Raw genomic sequence first — 17685 nt, 5'->3', positions numbered from 1 at the left:
GTAGGTGCCAGGGCACTGGGAGGTGCAGTGGGGTGAGCAAACTGGGTGCAGGGGAGTGGCTGGAACAAAGTGGAAGAATCTATGAGCCTGTCAATGGTGGATGTGGGGACAAGGTGGGGAAATAACCCTGTCAAAGCTAGGAGCTGCTATATGTGTAGCACTTCTAGCTCAAAGAAGAGCACCAGAGGAATAGTGATTGTCAAGGTACTGCTCTCTGCTGATGGTGCCTAGCAGTATCTAAGTCTGCAGGATTCAAGATGGAGACTCAGCTGCTAAAGGACCTGTGAACCCTCTGCTTGGCTTGGGGAACTTCAGGGAATGAGGCACTGTGTGGCTACAGACTTGATTTCTCTTGAACATTGGAGCTTTCTTGGAAGATCACAGAGCTGTTTGGCTTCCCTCTGATGACAGGGAGTACCAGTCATAAGGAGCTGGGTGCCCAGAAGAGAGGACACCAGGCATCTGGGAAAGTTGGAGGTTCAGCACGAGTTGAGGTCCTCAGCTGTGCCACCAAAGGCTCTGTCATGGGTGTGGTGCACCATCAGAAGGAGAGTCCCTGTTGGAGGGATTTGGTCGCTGCTGGAGAGAGCTTGGAAATGGAGCGTTGATCTTCTACTGGCTGCACTTGGATCAACCAGCTTTCAGCGCTAGGTGTGTGTGAACCAGGCTGGAGTCGGGGAGACAGCAGCTCTCCTGCCACCCCTCCTCTTCCCTCTTGTTAAGATGCAATTTCTTTAATGAGGAAAACCTCTTGAGCAGGAACATCACCTTTCTGAAGGCTTGTCCTGACAAGGCAGTTCAAGCCGACAGAGTCACATATCAACTTCAGCAAATATCAGTCACTCATTACAGAGAGTCTTCTCCCCCCCACCCCCCAGCAACACCCCTCATTCTCAGACAAGGGAATGAATCACACTACTGCTCTTGAATACATCATGACAAGTCGTGGTTCTAATGAGAGAGGGCCATTCATTCTGGGTGGAAAGTTCCCTGTGTCGACACAGAAATGTTATTAATTAAAAGAGAGCTACCTGAAGCAAAAGATGAAGGGAGCACCAGACCTGCCAAGCTAAAGTATGAGTGGGGATACAGCCTCGTTAGGCACACGATCCTCGGGCCTCTGAGAGCTCAGCGGGAACATTCGTTTAGCCTGTTGAAGGAGCTATCCTCCAAGTTTAAGAGCTCCAGGGATGGATTCAGATACCTGGCATAGTCTGCGTTAGTGCTTGGACCTCATCCTGCACCTAGGATGGAACTGCCACTAGTCATTGCGCCGATTGCATTGATGTGGCATTGGGTGGTGAGGGTGATGTGCCTCGGAATGGCTGAGGGAACAGCTGACTGCAGGAGACAGTTTTAGTGGAAAAGAGGGTACTCGGAGTCTGCCAGGGTGGAGCCCTTGTAATGTAAGCTTTTTAGTGTGGTTTGTCTCTTCTGAAATGTCAAATTACCTCCCTCCGTGGATGGAACTGGTTTGCCTGCTCTTAAGCGCGATGTGAATTAATCTTGGCAACCGAAGAAGCATTTTTACTGTGTGTTCGTAGCTACAGAGCTGAGATATGGTGAGGTAAAGTGATATGACTATGGCTGTGCAGGCAGGCAGAGGCAGAGAAAGGAGCTGAAGCCACACGTGCTGCATCTCAGACCTGCACCTTGATGTCAAGAGCATCAGTTAGTCCTTCCAGTTTTGTATCATTCTGCAAATGCATTGAATGTAGGTAAAAGTGCCTGTAGGCTTTGGTCTGTATACGTCTGACATGAAGATCGTTGTACCGCACTTGCTGTGGCTGGTCAGAACATGCTGATTTATGTCTTTACAGGAAACTACTGCTCAGAAGTTTTTTATTTTCTTAAGTGTTAAAAGGCAAGTACTCTAATACAGTGATAAACCGCAGTGAAGTGTCTTGAAATGTTTATAGCCCTTGGTGCTCTTCGTAGGTTGCATATTAGTAAATTCTGAGCGGTAAATGATACCGTTGCTTAATTTTATCTTGCTGATTTAATTCTTTCTTTTCGAGTTACACATGCTGGGAGGATGTTTGCCTTCTCAGACCAGTTCCAAGTGTGGCAGTGAGTTGGTCTTTCCAGTCTTCTGTCCTGAAGGCTTGGTTTGAGATCAGCCTTAGGTCATGAATGAAGAAGGATTGATGGTGTTACTGTCCGTTGTGCATGCTGTTCTTTTTATCACAGGACCAGGAGGGGGTTGGTGGCCCTGCCAGGGGAGGAGAAATTGCAGACAGCCACTGAATGCAGTGAGTGGGACCACTTGTGTGGCTGTGGGGAGAGGCAGGAGAAGACGTAGGGTGGGCTGGTTGGGCGGCAGCAGGGCAGGAGGTATGTTCAGAGGGTGGCTTTGAGAGTAACAAGGAAGGGATGGTAACTGAAAGATAACACAGTAATCTGCATTTAAAAATAATAAAACAGTTCCATTTCAACTAAGATCTTTGGATTAGCTTGCTGTTGTTGCTTTTAGTGGGGATCATTTTGCTGACCAAGCCTATGGCGTGTCTCTTCATACAGTTACATTGGCTGAAGGAAGAGGGTGGTGTGAACTACAGTGCAGGGACAGGACTGAGTATCCAGGGTCAGGAACCTTTCAAGTCAGCTTTGCTGATGGAGTCATTCATGTAATTACATCCTAAAGTGCTTTGCCAGACCTAAGCAAGGAAGCCTTGTGAGCATGCTCTTCTCTAGCACTTAGAGTGAGTAGCGTTGACCTCATTCGCTTCTGTGACCCTGCAGTCCAGCTTTTTGGTTTTGAAGGAAATGATATCACTTATGCAAAATAAATTTTGGATTTTAAGATTCCCCCTCTGTACACTGTTATTTCAAATGAATATAGCACACTTGACTTCTGTTACCCTTCTGCAGCAATTCCCCTGGCTGTCTCCTGTTCTTACTTTTGTTCCATGGGTTATGTGAGCTTCTGTGAGTTATGTTGTCTGAGATGTGTGACTCTGGGAATACCTTTGGGTTAAGCTTTGGACATGAAATCTTTGCATAAGGATCATCATGCGATGGACTATCACCTTCAGCTCTGCTACTTGTCTGGCGCATCATAGCAAAGACATTTGTCATAGTCAGGGCTGTAGTGGCCACGGATTTATTAAGCTGTGATGCCTGATACATCCCCAAGCTGGGGAGCGTGGACTCTGCTGCCTGGGAATTAGGACCAAACAAGTTGGAAACAGTGTGGAGAAAGTTGGAATAAATTTACAGTGTAGAGGGGAACAAGACAGACATTGCATCAAGTACTTTATTTCAAGCACTGAACTGTTGGGATGGGGTAATGAATGGAGAAGGTGGATTTTCCATTCCTGGGTAACTTAAGCTGTGTTTGGAAAGAGTCACACTGAACTGAATGCAAGCCGTTGGTCTTGGTCTCATCTGTTTGTACAGTAAGGAACCATAATTCCCTCTGCAGCAGGAATTGCTAAGGTGAATTGTGTGTCCGGTGTTGTAGTGAATTCAGGCAAAACAGTTTCAAAATCAATGCATCTATAACGGATATTTGGTAAAATGCGTGCCCTGGCCTCTGTCTGTATGAGAGCCCTCTAATGACAACTCAACATCCTGGTTATACTGTGCCGTGGGGAACTTAAAAGCTGGTTGGCTTGGGGACTGCAGAGGATAAACCACTGGAGGGCTGTTTGCCATCTGAATTTTGTTGTCTGTGGCATGTGTGAAAAATACGATTAGGTCCACAAAGTGTGAATTTCCTTTATTACTTCAAAAAGCTTAATTTTTCTAGTATTAGATAGCTGTAGTGTTTCATGCTGGGGTTAAAATGTCAGCTGGCTCCTTTGGATCGCACCTCTTCTTACCTCCTAGCCAAAGCAAAGCAGTTGTGTGTTGGCACCAGTGCTGCCCTCCCAGTGGCTTGGCTGGGAGCAATGCTCTCATGGCTTCTTTGCTTGGAGAGCTCTACTTGAAAAATACCGCCAGCCTGGGAGCAGCATCCTTCCCCTTTCACTTGCTCTGTTCAAGCCTTGTGTGAGTTGGTAGCTTAGTTGAAAGTATTTTATTTTGTTTGCATGTTTGTTTCGTGTTGGGAGCCATTTTCCTGGATGGGTTCAGTCCCTTTCCTCCTGAAGCTCCTGCCTGGCAAAGACCTACTGGGCCATCTTGAGGTCATCCCTGGTATTTTCCCTCCAGCATATTCTCATGTGCCTTGTCCAACGACTCTCCGTATCCTGAGGACTGGACATCTGGGTGTGTGCAGGACTCTCAGGAGGATGCCAGAGCTGCAGGATAACTTTTTGAGCTGAGTCCATTCCACTTTGGAGTTGCCTTTTCCTGTGTGTTTGGTCAGGGTGCTTTCCTCAGCCTAGCACCCTGAAGACAGTGTCTTATGCTTGGAGATTGCTGTGGACCAGGTGTTAGCAATGATGTGAGGCATGTGGAGGTACTAGAAGAAAGAGCAGAACAGAGGAGTTGAGGGGAAGATGACTGAGGAAGCAGTGCAGTGTGCTGGCAGGGCTGTGTGTGGGAAGCCTGTGCTGCCCAGGACTTTGTCCTGCCTTGGTCCCACAAGCTTTGTCTGCTTCTTTTTGAGCAGGGCTTTCTTCTCCCCTCTGCCCAGCACCTACACTCTGGGACACCCTTCGTCTTGCCTCTGTAGGTGCCTCTTGGTCATCTCTAATTTCCCTGCTTCAGTTTTTCTATCTGGTCAGGTCTCGGTGCTGACCATCAGCCAGCATGCTGGAGGTGCCTGGGAACCAGCTGAGTTCAGCTCCTTGTCCCTGCCTGGAGTCATACATGTCCCCTGCCAACTGGGCGGAGGGAGGAGGTGGGAAGTTGCCAAGAACTCTCCTCCAGCTCGCTGTGCTCCCAGCTCTGAAGAAAACTGTTACGTTTTATGGACCATTTAGCTTCCTGGTGGTGATCCTAGTTCTTCACAGCATGTATGTGCCATTTCTTGGTTATTAAAAGGACCCCAGAAAAGGAGCTGCCCTCTGAGTCAGTGCTCTTCCATGCAGTTAATTGCAGGAGAGTTTTGCTTAGACCGTGAGGCTTAATATTTCCAAACTCTCCCTGTGCTAAGAGGGTGAATTAATACCCAAGTCTCCCCATGGCTGCAGGGACTGACCCTTCTGTGCTGTCAGTAAGCAGGCGAGGGCAGAACGCTTCTGCCGGGAGTAACTCAAACTTTGAATTGCTCTGGAGGAAGTCTGTTTGCTTTCTGCATAGAGATCAAGGGCACTTTAAGGGCTGCCTGGCCAGGTGTCTCAGTCTTTCATCTCTATATCCTTATATTTTGTGACACTTCAGGTGCCAAAATAGCTTCCATTCCTTGGGGGCCCAAGAAAGCTCCATGCTTACTGGGAAAGGAGTGATTACCTTGGACTGACAAGTCAGCCAAAGGATGGATGGCTGCAGTTGCACAATAGGTGTGAGATGGATGGATGGGAGGTGGTTCAAGGGGAGGTTCTTGTCAAGTCACTGTGCTGCATATGAGAAAACAGAGAGAGCAATCCATTAGGCTGTGTGTTTCAGGTGCAAGGAAGCTGCTGAGGTCCCCTGGCATTGTGAAATGCCAAGTGAAATGTTACTGCCATGCAGAGCACAGCAGTGTGCTGGTATTAATGAGACTGGTATAGGGAGAGCACATGTGACTGGTGTGGAGGACAAGGGTGATAAACTTAGGCAGGGGTTTGTCATCAGGGTTGCCATGCTTGGGAAGCGGAGTCTAACGGCAAGACCACACGAAAAGAAATTGGAGCTTGCAAGGAGAGCACTAGAAGTCATCAGTTGCCAAAGCTTTTTGTGTTTGCTGCAGGCCTGGAGGAAGTCACTGGCTGAAGGGGCTGTAAGCACCTGGGTCTTACACTGGATTTACAGGTAAGGTGAAATTAGGAGGGAGCTAAGTAATTAATTCCTCTTGCTGTGACCAGGATGGGAGATGATTCTGACTTGCCACTTATGCTCAGAAGTTCCTTCAGAAGCTGGTAAGGACTCTGGTTGTGAAACTCGGGAAGCAAAGAGGATTCCTGGGTGCCTGACAATTCCTTTTCTCTGCTGGTTCTTTCTCGCAGGCAGCCTCAGGCTGCCTGTCTCTTTGTTAAGAGAGTGACAGCAATGTGACACCGTGAAAATAATTACTAACAAATCACAGTGGTGACTGCAAACAGTTCGCTGTCTTCAGAGGCATGTCAGGGAGCATTAGAGCAGGGCCGTGGGAGCGGCAGAGCGGCTAGGGGCTCTTTCTCTGCTCTAGGCTGAGGGAAGATCTTTGGAGACCTTTGGTGCCCGCCACCCCCACATCATTCCCTTCTTCTTGTCTTTTTATTTCTTTTCTCCCTTCACTGCCTTTGCCATCAATAATTAAGCCCATTAATTGCACGGTGAGTTCAAGAAAGCTGACAATGGTAAGACTGGGTTCTGCCTTCCCTGGATTCGTCAGCCAGTCACAGAGTAGTGGAGGATTTCATGGGCAGAAGCACATCCAAGCTGTATTTCCTATCTTGCAGCACTTGTGTGCTGCCCAGGACAGCAATCATTATTAGCTGTGTGCCCCTAGGAATTCATGGGCTGCTGGTACAGTTGAAGAATGGCCTGTGTCCTTTTCCTTGTGAGCTTCCAGTCTCAGTGAACCTGAAAGTAGGTTTGTGTTTGCGTTGAGCATCATGGCAAATGTGCAGTTGACTGACACTTCCAGGAGAAAAAAAATGGGCAGAGGATTGAGAGGTCCTTCCAGGATGCAGTAAGGATGGTGCCAATCAGTGTGGCTGAAGCTGCAGGTGAAGATGATCCTTCAGAGAATAAACAGCGGGCAGGTCATGGGTGAAGAAGGTGATTGCTACCAAACAGAGCAGCTGGGGGAGTCTCTGCAGGGAGGAGGCCACTGTGGCTGTATTGGAGTGGGGACCCTTCCGCAGAGCTACACGGACAGAGTCTGAGGCGAAGCTCTCTATAAAGCCTCTCATGTTACTATAAACCTCTGTTCAAAGGGAGGATCTAGCAGAGATACTGATAGGAAACTGGAAAGCAGCTGCTGGCTGAAGTGTCCTTCAGCAGCATTGATAGTCAAACCCCTGGGCAACCTTTGAGAGATGAGCTCACAGCCTCTCCTCCTTGTTCTTGGTGGTATTTCATGCCTGTTTGAGAACGGGCCATGCCATCTGGCAATTACTCGTGCAGAGGAGCACCCTGAAAGGGGAAGCAGAAACTGCGGGTGGGAGCCCACTCCCAGGCGCCTGCTCCACTCTTTCCCATTCCCCTAGTTACTCAAGTGATTTTCCTGACTGTCACATGTGTAAATAATGTTGCTGGCTTTTCTAGCTAGATGCAGAGTGGCAATGGAGGGGGGAGGGCTGGCGCTGAGGGTGGCTGTAACAGCCCCTCTCCCCAACTCATACAATATTTATGCAGGGCTGGGAGTCGGCGGCACTGACCTCTGGGTCATGCTGTTAAACAGCTCCCGCAGCCCCTGCATCGTAATTGCTGCACTTGTCCTGTGCTCTGGAGGATTCACTGCTCCTTCTCTCTGACGAAGCAAATACTAATGGCAGCTTGTGCTTGGAGGTGGGGAGCAATCTCTTCCCCACAAGGAAAAGACAAACTTATTTCCCCTTGTGCAGATGTAATTTGCAGCTGCACAGAAACCTGTGCTCAGACCCTGTTATGTGACATGCCAGGCTCCCTGCTGCTGCCAGCCTGGAGGCTGTGCCAAGAGCCCGTGGGTTGTATAGCATCAGAGGGGACAGGGAGGGGATTTACCCCATCCCACTGGCTCCTTATAGGATTTCTCTCTTCCCTTTAGTGGGGAGAGGGAAGAAGAAGCTATCACAGCAGTCAGTTGAGAGAGTAGACCTGGATGATGTGGTGCTAGAGGAGGGCAGAGAGGGTGCCAGGAAAGAGGAGGGTTTCAAACAGCGTCGTGAGACAGAATGGGATATTTTCTTGGAGGTAAATGATCTGCTTCAGTGAGTGGGAAGAGAGGTGATGCAGAAGAGATGCAGAGACCCTCTGTGTGGGTGAGGGGCTCCTGCACCCACTTGCAAGCAGTACAGCTGTGGCTGGAGGTGGAGAGATTTTTTCACCTGGCAGGCAGGAGCTTTCAGCTGATTCAAGTGGTTCAAGAAAGCTCAAAAGATTAAGCAGTTTGGTTGCTAGAGCTGCCATGGCTTTACCCAGTGCCGTTTGGCTGGGCTCTGTTCTGCTTAAGGCTTCATGTCAGGTGTCTGTGAGTCCAGTGACCTGACTGGCCACCCATGTCCCTTATCCTGTCTTCCTGAGTTGGCAGGTCCCCTTTGTGACTGGAAAAGTGCTGTTTAGACTGGAGACTAATGGCCTTTAAGTGACATGATTGTATTATGTTAAGTGTCTATAGGCTTTACCATTAGGCACTAAATAGTTTATGACATAGCAGAGAAGGCCTTGTCCTGAAGAGTTTATATGCTAAGTGGTCTGGACAGGCAAGGCATGGAAGAGGTAAGGTTTCCTCCTGCCGGTCGCACAGCAGGTCTAAGGAAGGACTGGAACAGAAAGTGTCTTCTCACTTCTAGAGCAGTGCCTTGCTCTAGGTCTTTGGATGCTCCAGTTTCCTGAGGAGAAATACTTCTGCAATAGGAATTGTGCAGTGGGAGGAGAAGCACATTTAATTTTTAGCTTAGTTTTTGTGCTTATTTTGATTTTGAGGGGGCTTAGACACGGTATGTTGTGGATGCATCCATTGCACCAGATATATGCCCTTACTCAGTGCATAATTACAGTATTCTGCCCTCTTAAAACAGCTAGTATGCAGAGGACCAGGCGATTGCTAAATTAGTGTCTGTATGAAAGACTTCATAAGAGACCATATAGACAGAGAAGGGACATGCTCTGTGGAATCAGGCTCTGCTGCAGCATGAATCACAGAATAATTTGAATGGAGATCTCTAATCCAACCCCCTGCTCAAAGCAGAACTAACTTCAAACTCAGATCAGGTTGATTAGGGTCTTCTCCAGATGAGTTTGAATGTCTCCAGGGGAAGAGATTCTACCACCAATCAGTTCCAGTGCTTTATTATTAGCTGCACGGTGAACAGGTTTTCCTGATGACATTGGAAGTTCACCCGCTGCAGCCTGTGGTCATGATGAGTGACTCACTGAGAACGTGCCTGTGTGGTAGATGTACACAGTATCCAATATTGTGTACTCCTATTCATAAGATCCTGTATAATGTCATATGTAGTAAGCATAAGGGCTGTCACAGCAAGCTTGTGTGTAGAAACCTGTTTTTAAAGGTTTTTCATAGTGTCAGGTTCCCAAGGCTGGTGGGCTGACCTCAGCCTTGGAGACTTTCCGGTTTCTCTTTCCTTGGGAGCAGTGTCATGTGTTTCTGATGTCAAAGGGAAGTCCACTCAGTTGTCCTCCCGGTCTGGAAGGGCTGGTGGGATTTGCTCTACCCATTCACCAGTATGGAGGAGTGCAGAGCTTCTGTCTGTGGAACCGTGGAGCCTATGAGCTCTGGTTTCCTGCATGGTAATTAAGTAGTTATTTAAAAATCAAAGGCTCAATTTTGGTCCTGCTCTCACCAGCTACTTACTAACTCCAGGTGGAGTTGCTCCAGATTTACTCCCACGTGCATAGCAGAATCAGGCCCAGTAAATAGAGCCATGCATCTTTTTATGAGAAGCTGTTAAGCAGTAGCACATAGATTTATTGTAGCATCATGTGTGTGCAGTTGTTGATGAACATCTTCTGTTGGAGGCTGAATACCTGCTGTGTTACAGCCTTGCTTTTAATGTTGAGATAGCATCTCTGCCAGCATCTAGCTGACACACAGACAGATACCCATAAAAGGGCCAGATCTCGCGTGGTGTTAAATGCCTTCATGTTTCATTAAGGTTGATGGCAGTGGAAGGCACACAGTGCTTTGCAGGATGAGCGAATCACAACAAGCCACTTGCTCTGTGCTTTTTGTGGCACAATTGTTTTCCTAGCGTATACATTGCTGTGGTTGCAGTCTGGGGTAACAGCCTTTTCCTTTCACAGGCTAGCTGCTTGGAAAGCATGGATATTGAGGTTCTCCCAAATTTCTTAATACCCAGCGAAAATTTAGAGAAGAGGGATCTGGTTGTTAGCATATGATGGGTGGTGGGTGTTCAGGCATTTCAGCCCGTGCTACTGTGAGTCCCAAGTGTTAAGGCTTGCAGCTTGCCTTTTAAGCTTCCTAGGCAGGAATATACCTGCTAGAGAGAGAAAGCAGCGCTGTCCAGAATGGGCATCACAGAAAAAGAAAGGAAGGTCTGAAAGTGCCAGGTATTAGCCTTGCTGCTTAGCCTGGGTTTTTTGGCCTCATTACACTAATCCAATTAAAGATTGATGGAAAAAGATAACACACACTCCAGTGAGGGCGTTTGCGTGGTGACTGCTTTCCTTCCTGGGCAGCTGGAGTGGCCCTAGTTATCTCGTGCATCACCACACCTCCTGGGGCCCTCCAGACCCACTGGTGCCTCCACATGCCGTTGTGTGTGCTCTTCTCCTGCATTGTATCTCTCTTATTACTAATGGAGCATGGATGCATTTTAGCTGCTGGTCAGCCCTCATTAATATCCAGAGATGACAGGTTGACATTTGTAAAGAAGTCTTGCATTGACCTTCATGTTGTGCATTGGTGCGGTTGCCATGCGGTGCCCCGTGCTGGATGCTTCTTTCTGTGCTGCCTCAGGAATGCATTTGTGTTAGCAAAGGGACAGGCTGCTCTGTAACCCTTTGCTGCTGCTGGGAATGCAGGCAGTGTGTCTGCATGTCTCTGCATCTCTCTGCCCATCCCAAGGACCAGTCCCTGTAGAACCTCTATCCATCCCAGTGAATGGGACTAGGGGGTGCTGGGGTTGCACTTCTGGCTCCTTGTGGAGGTTGTTATTTGGATACTGGAACCTTAATGGAAGACAGCTTCATGCCCACAGCGATGTCCCATCTGCTTCCTTTTTCTGGCTCTTCTCTGGGGATGCAACAGAAGAAAAGGCTGCACTGCCCAGGCATCCTGAGCACTGTCAGTAGTCTGTCTCTCCCCCAACCCACCCCATCTTGGCTCGAGGACTGCTGCAGCCCGCTCAGCAATGACATTTATTAACAGAGGAGGCTTTGAAAAAAGGCAGGCTGCTCCTGCAAAGGCTCCTCGCTGTAACTCTGTCTCCTCCTCTCACCAGCCCATCTGAGGCAATGGCTGCTGGTGTTGAAATTCATTAGTGTTTCCTGACAGGCGATGGAGGCTTGCTCTGTCTGTTCCCGCTTCCCTGCTTCATGCATGCTGATATTTAAAGCTGATGTGCGGCTCGTAGGCTTGTTGCACTGTGACAAGTTTAGGGGTGGTTGAGAGAACTGAGAGGGTGGAAGGAAAGCAAAGAGGGAGGGAGATGGCATCTGTCTCAGGGTTTTTGTGAAAGCCCAGGGCTTTTCATACCTTCTCCAAATGTGTTGTCTTTCTCCAGCTACTGCTTGTGAATTTGTATGGTTTGTCCTGCACTGATGGGGGGCAGAGAGAGATGTCACCATGGGTGTGCTCAGTGAGAGCAGGGTGCAGTCACCTGGCAAGGGCTCATCCAGTGGGAAGCAAGGGCAGACAGACCCCTTCAACCCCTTGGCAGGTCTGTGGGGCTGAGGAGCATGTGAGTGGGGTGCCAGCAGTCTGACAAGGGGCTTCATCCCTCCATCCTTCACTTTGGACGGAAGCATGAGGGGAGACTGGCTCAGCTCTTGCCGCTTTGCGCTAGTGGCATAGTGACTCCAGCACTGGGGAGGAAGTGTCTCCCCACCAAAGCCTTGGATTACGCAGGAAAGCTGCTCCAGTCTAACTTGAATTATTGGGATGGGGGAGTTGGGGTTTGGGGGTTTTTTTGGAGATGTGTATCAGCGTGCTTCAGTTTCCCCAGGCTGCGGTGTGGCTTGGGCTGTGCTGTGTGCCCAGGGTGCTCTGCTTGCTTGCAGGTGCTGTGGCATCATGCTGTCAGAGCCCTCCTGGCCTGGCACGGTAGTTTTGGCAAAGCCCAGTCAGGCTTTCTGCCCCCTCTGTGGGTTGTTCCTGCAGCCTCAGTGCTTTGGAGCAGGGTCTCACCCCTTTGCATCCCCAGGCCATTGAACCCTGCTGGCTAGGACTCACTGTTTTAACCAAGTTTGGGTCAACCTAAGGCTGCCTTTTTGGGAGGATGTGGGTTTACCTAAACGGCTTTAAATTCCTAGCTTGGCTCCAGCTCACACAAGGTTCAGTGCAGACAGATGCGGCTTTGCCTGTCGTGGTGCTGTTTCTCTACTAAAACATTTCAGGCACCTAGCACAGGATGTTATTGCGTTGCTAGCTTTCTGTTAGGAGAGGGCACCCAAGCTTTCCTCTTAGCCTGGCAGACATCTCACCCTACATCAAAACAGAGCAGCACCTCTGCACTTCATGGTCCAGAGTGACACCTTGACCAGTTTTGCTTTGAACTAGGGTGCAAGTTCTGTTTGGCTATCGCCTTGTTGCTGTTGTGTGCTGCAGCATCCAAACAGCTTCCTTCAGGCTTTCCAGCCCTCCTTCAGCAGGGGATTTCCAGGGCAGGAGCCTGCCTGCCCTTTCCTTTGCAGCTGGGTGCAGTGGGGTTGACCAGGACACAATTAAAATGTTCTGCATCTTTTACAATGCAAGGTCTCCAGGGCATGGATTTTTTGGAAGGCTGAAACCAGGTCTATAAAACCCAAGATTTAATGTCTTTTTATCTTTCCCATAGAGGGACTTGTTCTTTTAACTGGCTCAATATCAATATTCCCAGTGCGTAGAAAGTGGCCCAATTTCTTTGTCTCCTGACATCCTGAATCCAGAAGCAGATGGACGTTAACCAGCTCTGATTAGTTGGGAGAATCAAGCATTAATTTTTTATATGCCAGGACCACCTGAGTGACGGAAATCAATTACCGCTGCCCCTCCCCCTTCCATATTAACGTGGTGGCTCTGAGCAGAGATGGAGGAACCTGTTGAAATGAGAAACCCCTATTTCTTAGTTTGACCCCCTAGATAATTAGGGTTAAATTGATATGCTATCTCACTGGTGACACGTTTTATCTGCCTCTGTTTGTACAAGAGGATACAATAGTGGAGGAAGGACCAATTTGTGCCCCGCTCTAGCTAACCAGACTGAGATAAAAGGTGTCACTAGTACGATAACGTTCTTGCCTCATGCTCCTTTATTGTTGCTCAATTTGCCTTTTTTTTTTTTTAATCCTGTTCTTTTTCTTTCAATACCCTTGGTCATATTTTAACTCCATGCCATCGCATAATGACGCCCTGCTAAATGTGTGTGGAGATAGGCAACTCTGGCTGACAGCCTTCCCTGATAACCGAATTCCAGCCCATCCATCACTAGGCTGCTCTCCTTAAGTTAAGGAAAATGATAACTAAAGCAAGGCCGTTTATCACCGCTGAGCTGTGCGCTTCTTGCCACCTTGGAGAGAGCTGGCTTCAACGGGAGAAATGCAGCCATGTCACCTCGCCTCCTATTTGCATCCCCTTCATCTCCAGGCCCCATTTACCCTGCAGAGTGGAGGAGCAGGGCTGGATGGAAATCAGAGCCTGGGGTCATGAAAGCTCTCTGAAAATGGTGCAGAGCTGCCACTGCTGACCGAAGTCCGAGGAGGACTCGGACTTGCTTGGCTGGGGTAGAAGAGTGTGCTATCTGATGTCACTTGCTCTTCTGCCTAAAGGGGACCTGCATTTTGGGAGCAGACAGAGGTTGCGCGCTTCCCATCTCTGCTGCTGGGACAACAGATTTTACCAGAGCTACATCAGAGGCTGGAAAATCCCACAGCCATTTTCAGGTTTCTATCAAGTGCAGCCATACCTGAAGCCATGGCATTTGGCTGACAGGGTGATTTTGAAAGCCAGCTTCCTTCCCAAGGAGCGAGAGCTTCAGTATTTGGCAGTGAGACCTTGTTCAAAAGCTGGAAGGAAGGATCATAGGATATTGAATGCATTGAAACATACCATCATTTCTCTTCTCCCTTGTCTGAGGGAGGGACAAATCCCTCTAGCAAAGCTGCCCCCCCGTGAGCAAGATTGACTCTTGCAAGAGGAGGAAGCTGTAGTGAGCATAAGAGCATGTTTACCAAATGAGCTGCTCAAGTGAATGGTGGCCCTAATGATAAATGGAGATACTTCCTTACAGGCCCTGTCACTTCTGTCCCACAGGACAGATACCGATGTGCCCTGTTCATTCCAACCTGAAGAAGGTGCTGGAGATACTCCTGCCTGGTCACCAGGCTGAGAAGTGAGGGGACCACTGCAGGGGATGAGCTTGGAGCTGGGGAAAAGACATTGCAGGGGTGTTTTCCTTCCTGTAGTTACCTGGGGACCTGGCTTCTGTGCAGTGAGAGCCCCTGGTTCCCTGTGCTGGGAGCGCTGTGTACCCAGACTAGACCAGACCCATACGGCAATTCTTCAAAAAAGGCAGGCTCATTGAGTGGCTGTATTCCTGCTGGCCTGGAGCCACCAGGCCTGCATCTTCCAGCTTGGGGAGTAGACTGATGCTTTCATCAGTGCTGCTGGCAGCCTGCCCAGGTTACAGCATGAGCGTAGATCTTCTAGTGCTTGAAAAACTTGGTGAAGTCTCTCTGGTGCTAACGTGAAAGGAGGGGAGCACAAGCATGGAGGGGGAGGGAGAATGTCCTTAGGTCACAGGGCTTCACAGGCAGTTTCTGGGGTTGTTACTTGTTTGCAAAAATGCGTCATTTATTTAGTTGACATATTTATTTGGAGCATTTATTTTCTCCAATTAAAGACCCACTGTCCAGTGCCCAGGGCATACTGCCATCAGTCTCAGGGTGGAAGTAGAACCAGACTGTCCGATTTGCTGGGCCCTTCGGTCCCACAGGGATGGAAATGCTTTAGATGTCGTTCATTGCACTGTGTGGTTAGCTGTCAATTCCTGTGACTAACGAGAACAATGCTTACTCGCTTCTTCTGGGCCCTATCCGAATGTTAGGTGAATTGATAATTATTCATCTAAGTGGAGCTAGGCTAAGACCTGTATTAATGAAAACCTCTTGGGTTGGGGCAAGAAACTCAGCTTTCAGTACTTTTTTAAGTACTAAAAATACCTTAAGTAACACAAAAAATACCTTTTGCTGACTGCTGTCATCATCCTCTCTAGCTAAATGTGAGCAGTCTGAGAGGCTGAGCTGATCACGTGTCTGTATTTAGACCAGTCATTTGTTTTAGATGGTTCCTTTTCTTGTGATCTTTTTTGATCTGGGCATCAGTGGAAAGCAGCTTTTCTGGAGAAAGAGCTTTCTTAGTACGCTGATTGGGGCTGGTGGGGTCTGTTCATCTGGAGGATGTCATAGACATATGCGCAATGGCTGTAAAATGCATGGATCAGGCTGCTATTTATGCGATGGCTGTGCCGTTGTGAGGAGTGACTCCAGGTGGTTTATTTCAGCGTGATGGTGCTAGCATCAGTTGAGCCATGCCCAGAGATGAGACCATGCTGTTAAGTCATGTTGCTTACCCTGCAAATTGCTCTAGCCCTGCTGCTTGCAAGCTCGTTCTTTTGACAGGCCTCCTGCTTTCAAAGAGATTCCTCTGGACCTCCTGATTCAAATGTGTTTGCATGACTTAAGTTACTGCTCCTAAATGATGACACATGCATCTTTTCAGGACCAGGCACTTGGTTTTGGCACCGAGAGTCTGTTCCTTTCTTAGCCTAAGCAGGGCTCACAAAGTCAGTAACACTGGTGAGGCCCAGTGTGTGCTGGCTTTGTTGGCCGTGTATTCCCAGGAGATTCCCCTGGATATGTTTGCCAGCTTTATGCCTTTTCCTATAGAAATGGAGGCAGCACCAAGACCAAATCACTCTGGTACTACACTACCCTGAGTCACATGTTATATGCAAGTGCATTATCTGTGTTCCTCCGTCGTCTCCTTACTTGGGAAACTGCTTGTAGGTCCTCTTCAACAAAGGTTTGGAGCTGGGCTGAGCACCTGGATACTGCATGGGGTCCTGATGGTACACCCCAGCTCGAGGTGGTGTATCTAGCTTGTATCCACACCTGGTCAGAGCTTGTTCCTGAATTTCAGCCTTGAGTCTGAAGTGTAGTTTGTATTATTCAGTTTTTCCTTTATGGAGAGTGAGGGAAGACTTTGCCTTGGACATAATCTGTGTTGGGATGTTTGAGCAGCTGATACTGACACTCGCAGCTCTTCCCTCCTGCCCTACAACCTCCCCTGATAGCCCCCAAATGCCTGAGGAAGTAGTGAGATTCCCTACCTGCCTCTGTTTGCAGAAGCTGATTTCTGGGGTTGTGGCTTTTAACGTGCACAAACAGCTCTAATTTAGTCATTTATTTAGTTGACATATTTATTTGGGGTGTTCCTTTGCTTCAGTTGAAGATCCTGTGACCAGTGCCCCAGGCGTGCTCAGCAGTATGTGAATGAACAAGTTCCATCAATTACTCTTGGTCAGACCAAACTGGCCAGGGAAAACTCACATAACTCATCTCCCTGCACAGGCTCGGCTGGAGCTGGACAGCTTTGCAACTCGGCTTTCCCTGACTGAGGGGCACATGGTAGCTCCCCTGTGAACACTGGAGTCAGCACAGTGTGGGAGAAACAGCTTTCCAAAACCTGGGGTCCTGATGTCCCTTCAGGCAATCCCATTCCCTTACCGGTGCCGGGTTTTTTTGTGAACCCTATTCTGGCAGCTCACTGTAGGAAGGGAGGGGTTAAATACTTGTGCTCACAGCTCTTGCTTCTGGTGCTAAAACCTGTAGTGAGACAGTGTACAGCACCTTGATCTTCAGAGTTGTGACTACTCTCTTCTTCCAAGCACCTGCTTGGAAAACAGCCTCTGCTTTCTTAGCCCTGAAACGTTGGGGTCCTGCTGCATTACTACCCAGAACAAGAATGCACGAATGTCTCTTTCACTCCTTCATGTCTTATTCGGTGTTTTAACCATAAAGGCCAAATGGAAAAGCACCAGGGCATGACAGGTGAGTTGTCAGTCATTCTGTCTGCCCTGTAAACCACTGGCTGAGCAGGATGGTTTTGCCAGGATTTGTGATGAGTTCCCTTAGCTAAGAACAGCCTGGATGCTCCAGTTGTGTTTGTGTGTTAGCCACTATGGGAGAAGAGCTGCATGCTGCCCTTGCACACAGCTCCTGTTCAAAATGTTCAGTCTGAAAGGTGTCAGCAGTCTGGATGTGGCTGGACGTATGCAAGTCTTCAGCCAAGCTGTGCTCTCATGAGACTTTTTTGCCAAGAGCTATGGTCATTCTGATGTGCAGCATGTTACAACAGACTTGAGGGTCTCTTCCATCTCAGAACGAAATGCACTTAAGAAAACACTTGATTGAATCAAACCTGGTCTCTGTTCTCTCTTACAGGTTACCAGGACAATGCCAGTACTTAGGGCTGCCGGTTGCTGATTACTTCAAACAGTGGATTAATCTGAAAAAGGTACTTTTGTGCAAACTGCCACAGTCCCTGTCTCCCTCTCTCCCCGCCCTCCCATTGTCCTTCTCCTTTCCTCTTTAAGAAGGTGTCTAATAACTACTGCTGTTTTGCATTGAAATGAGTTATTTTCTCAGAAGCTGGGCTGAGCGAGTCCTCCAGCTCCCTATTGTATCTTCTCTAATAGAGTCTTACTGTACTTGATGGGATGTGTTCTGCATCTGGGGAGAATCCTATTGTGGCAGGCACAGCGCGGTGTCTCCACATAATAGTGGGACACT

At 48.6% G+C, this 17685-nt stretch overlaps 1 protein-coding gene across 1 annotated transcript in view; it reads left to right on the top strand.

Moving 5' to 3' along the window:
- ERI3 (ERI1 exoribonuclease family member 3) overlaps nucleotides 1–17685 on the top strand; it is a 134522-nt gene that overhangs the window by 36483 nt on the left and 80354 nt on the right. Inside the window, exon 6 of the mRNA XM_086462682.1 lies at nucleotides 17338–17410. Within this exon, the coding sequence (XP_086318808.1) occupies nucleotides 17338–17410 (73 nt within the window). The remainder of the gene's footprint in view (nucleotides 1–17337; nucleotides 17411–17685) is intronic.

This window comes from Leptosomus discolor, chromosome 3 (assembly GCF_034619465.1).
Source record: "Leptosomus discolor isolate bLepDis1 chromosome 3, bLepDis1.hap2, whole genome shotgun sequence".
Lineage (NCBI taxonomy): Eukaryota > Metazoa > Chordata > Aves > Leptosomiformes > Leptosomidae > Leptosomus > Leptosomus discolor.
The sequence above is the reverse complement of the archived record's forward strand: the minus strand, read 5'-3'. Positions and strand labels throughout refer to the sequence as shown.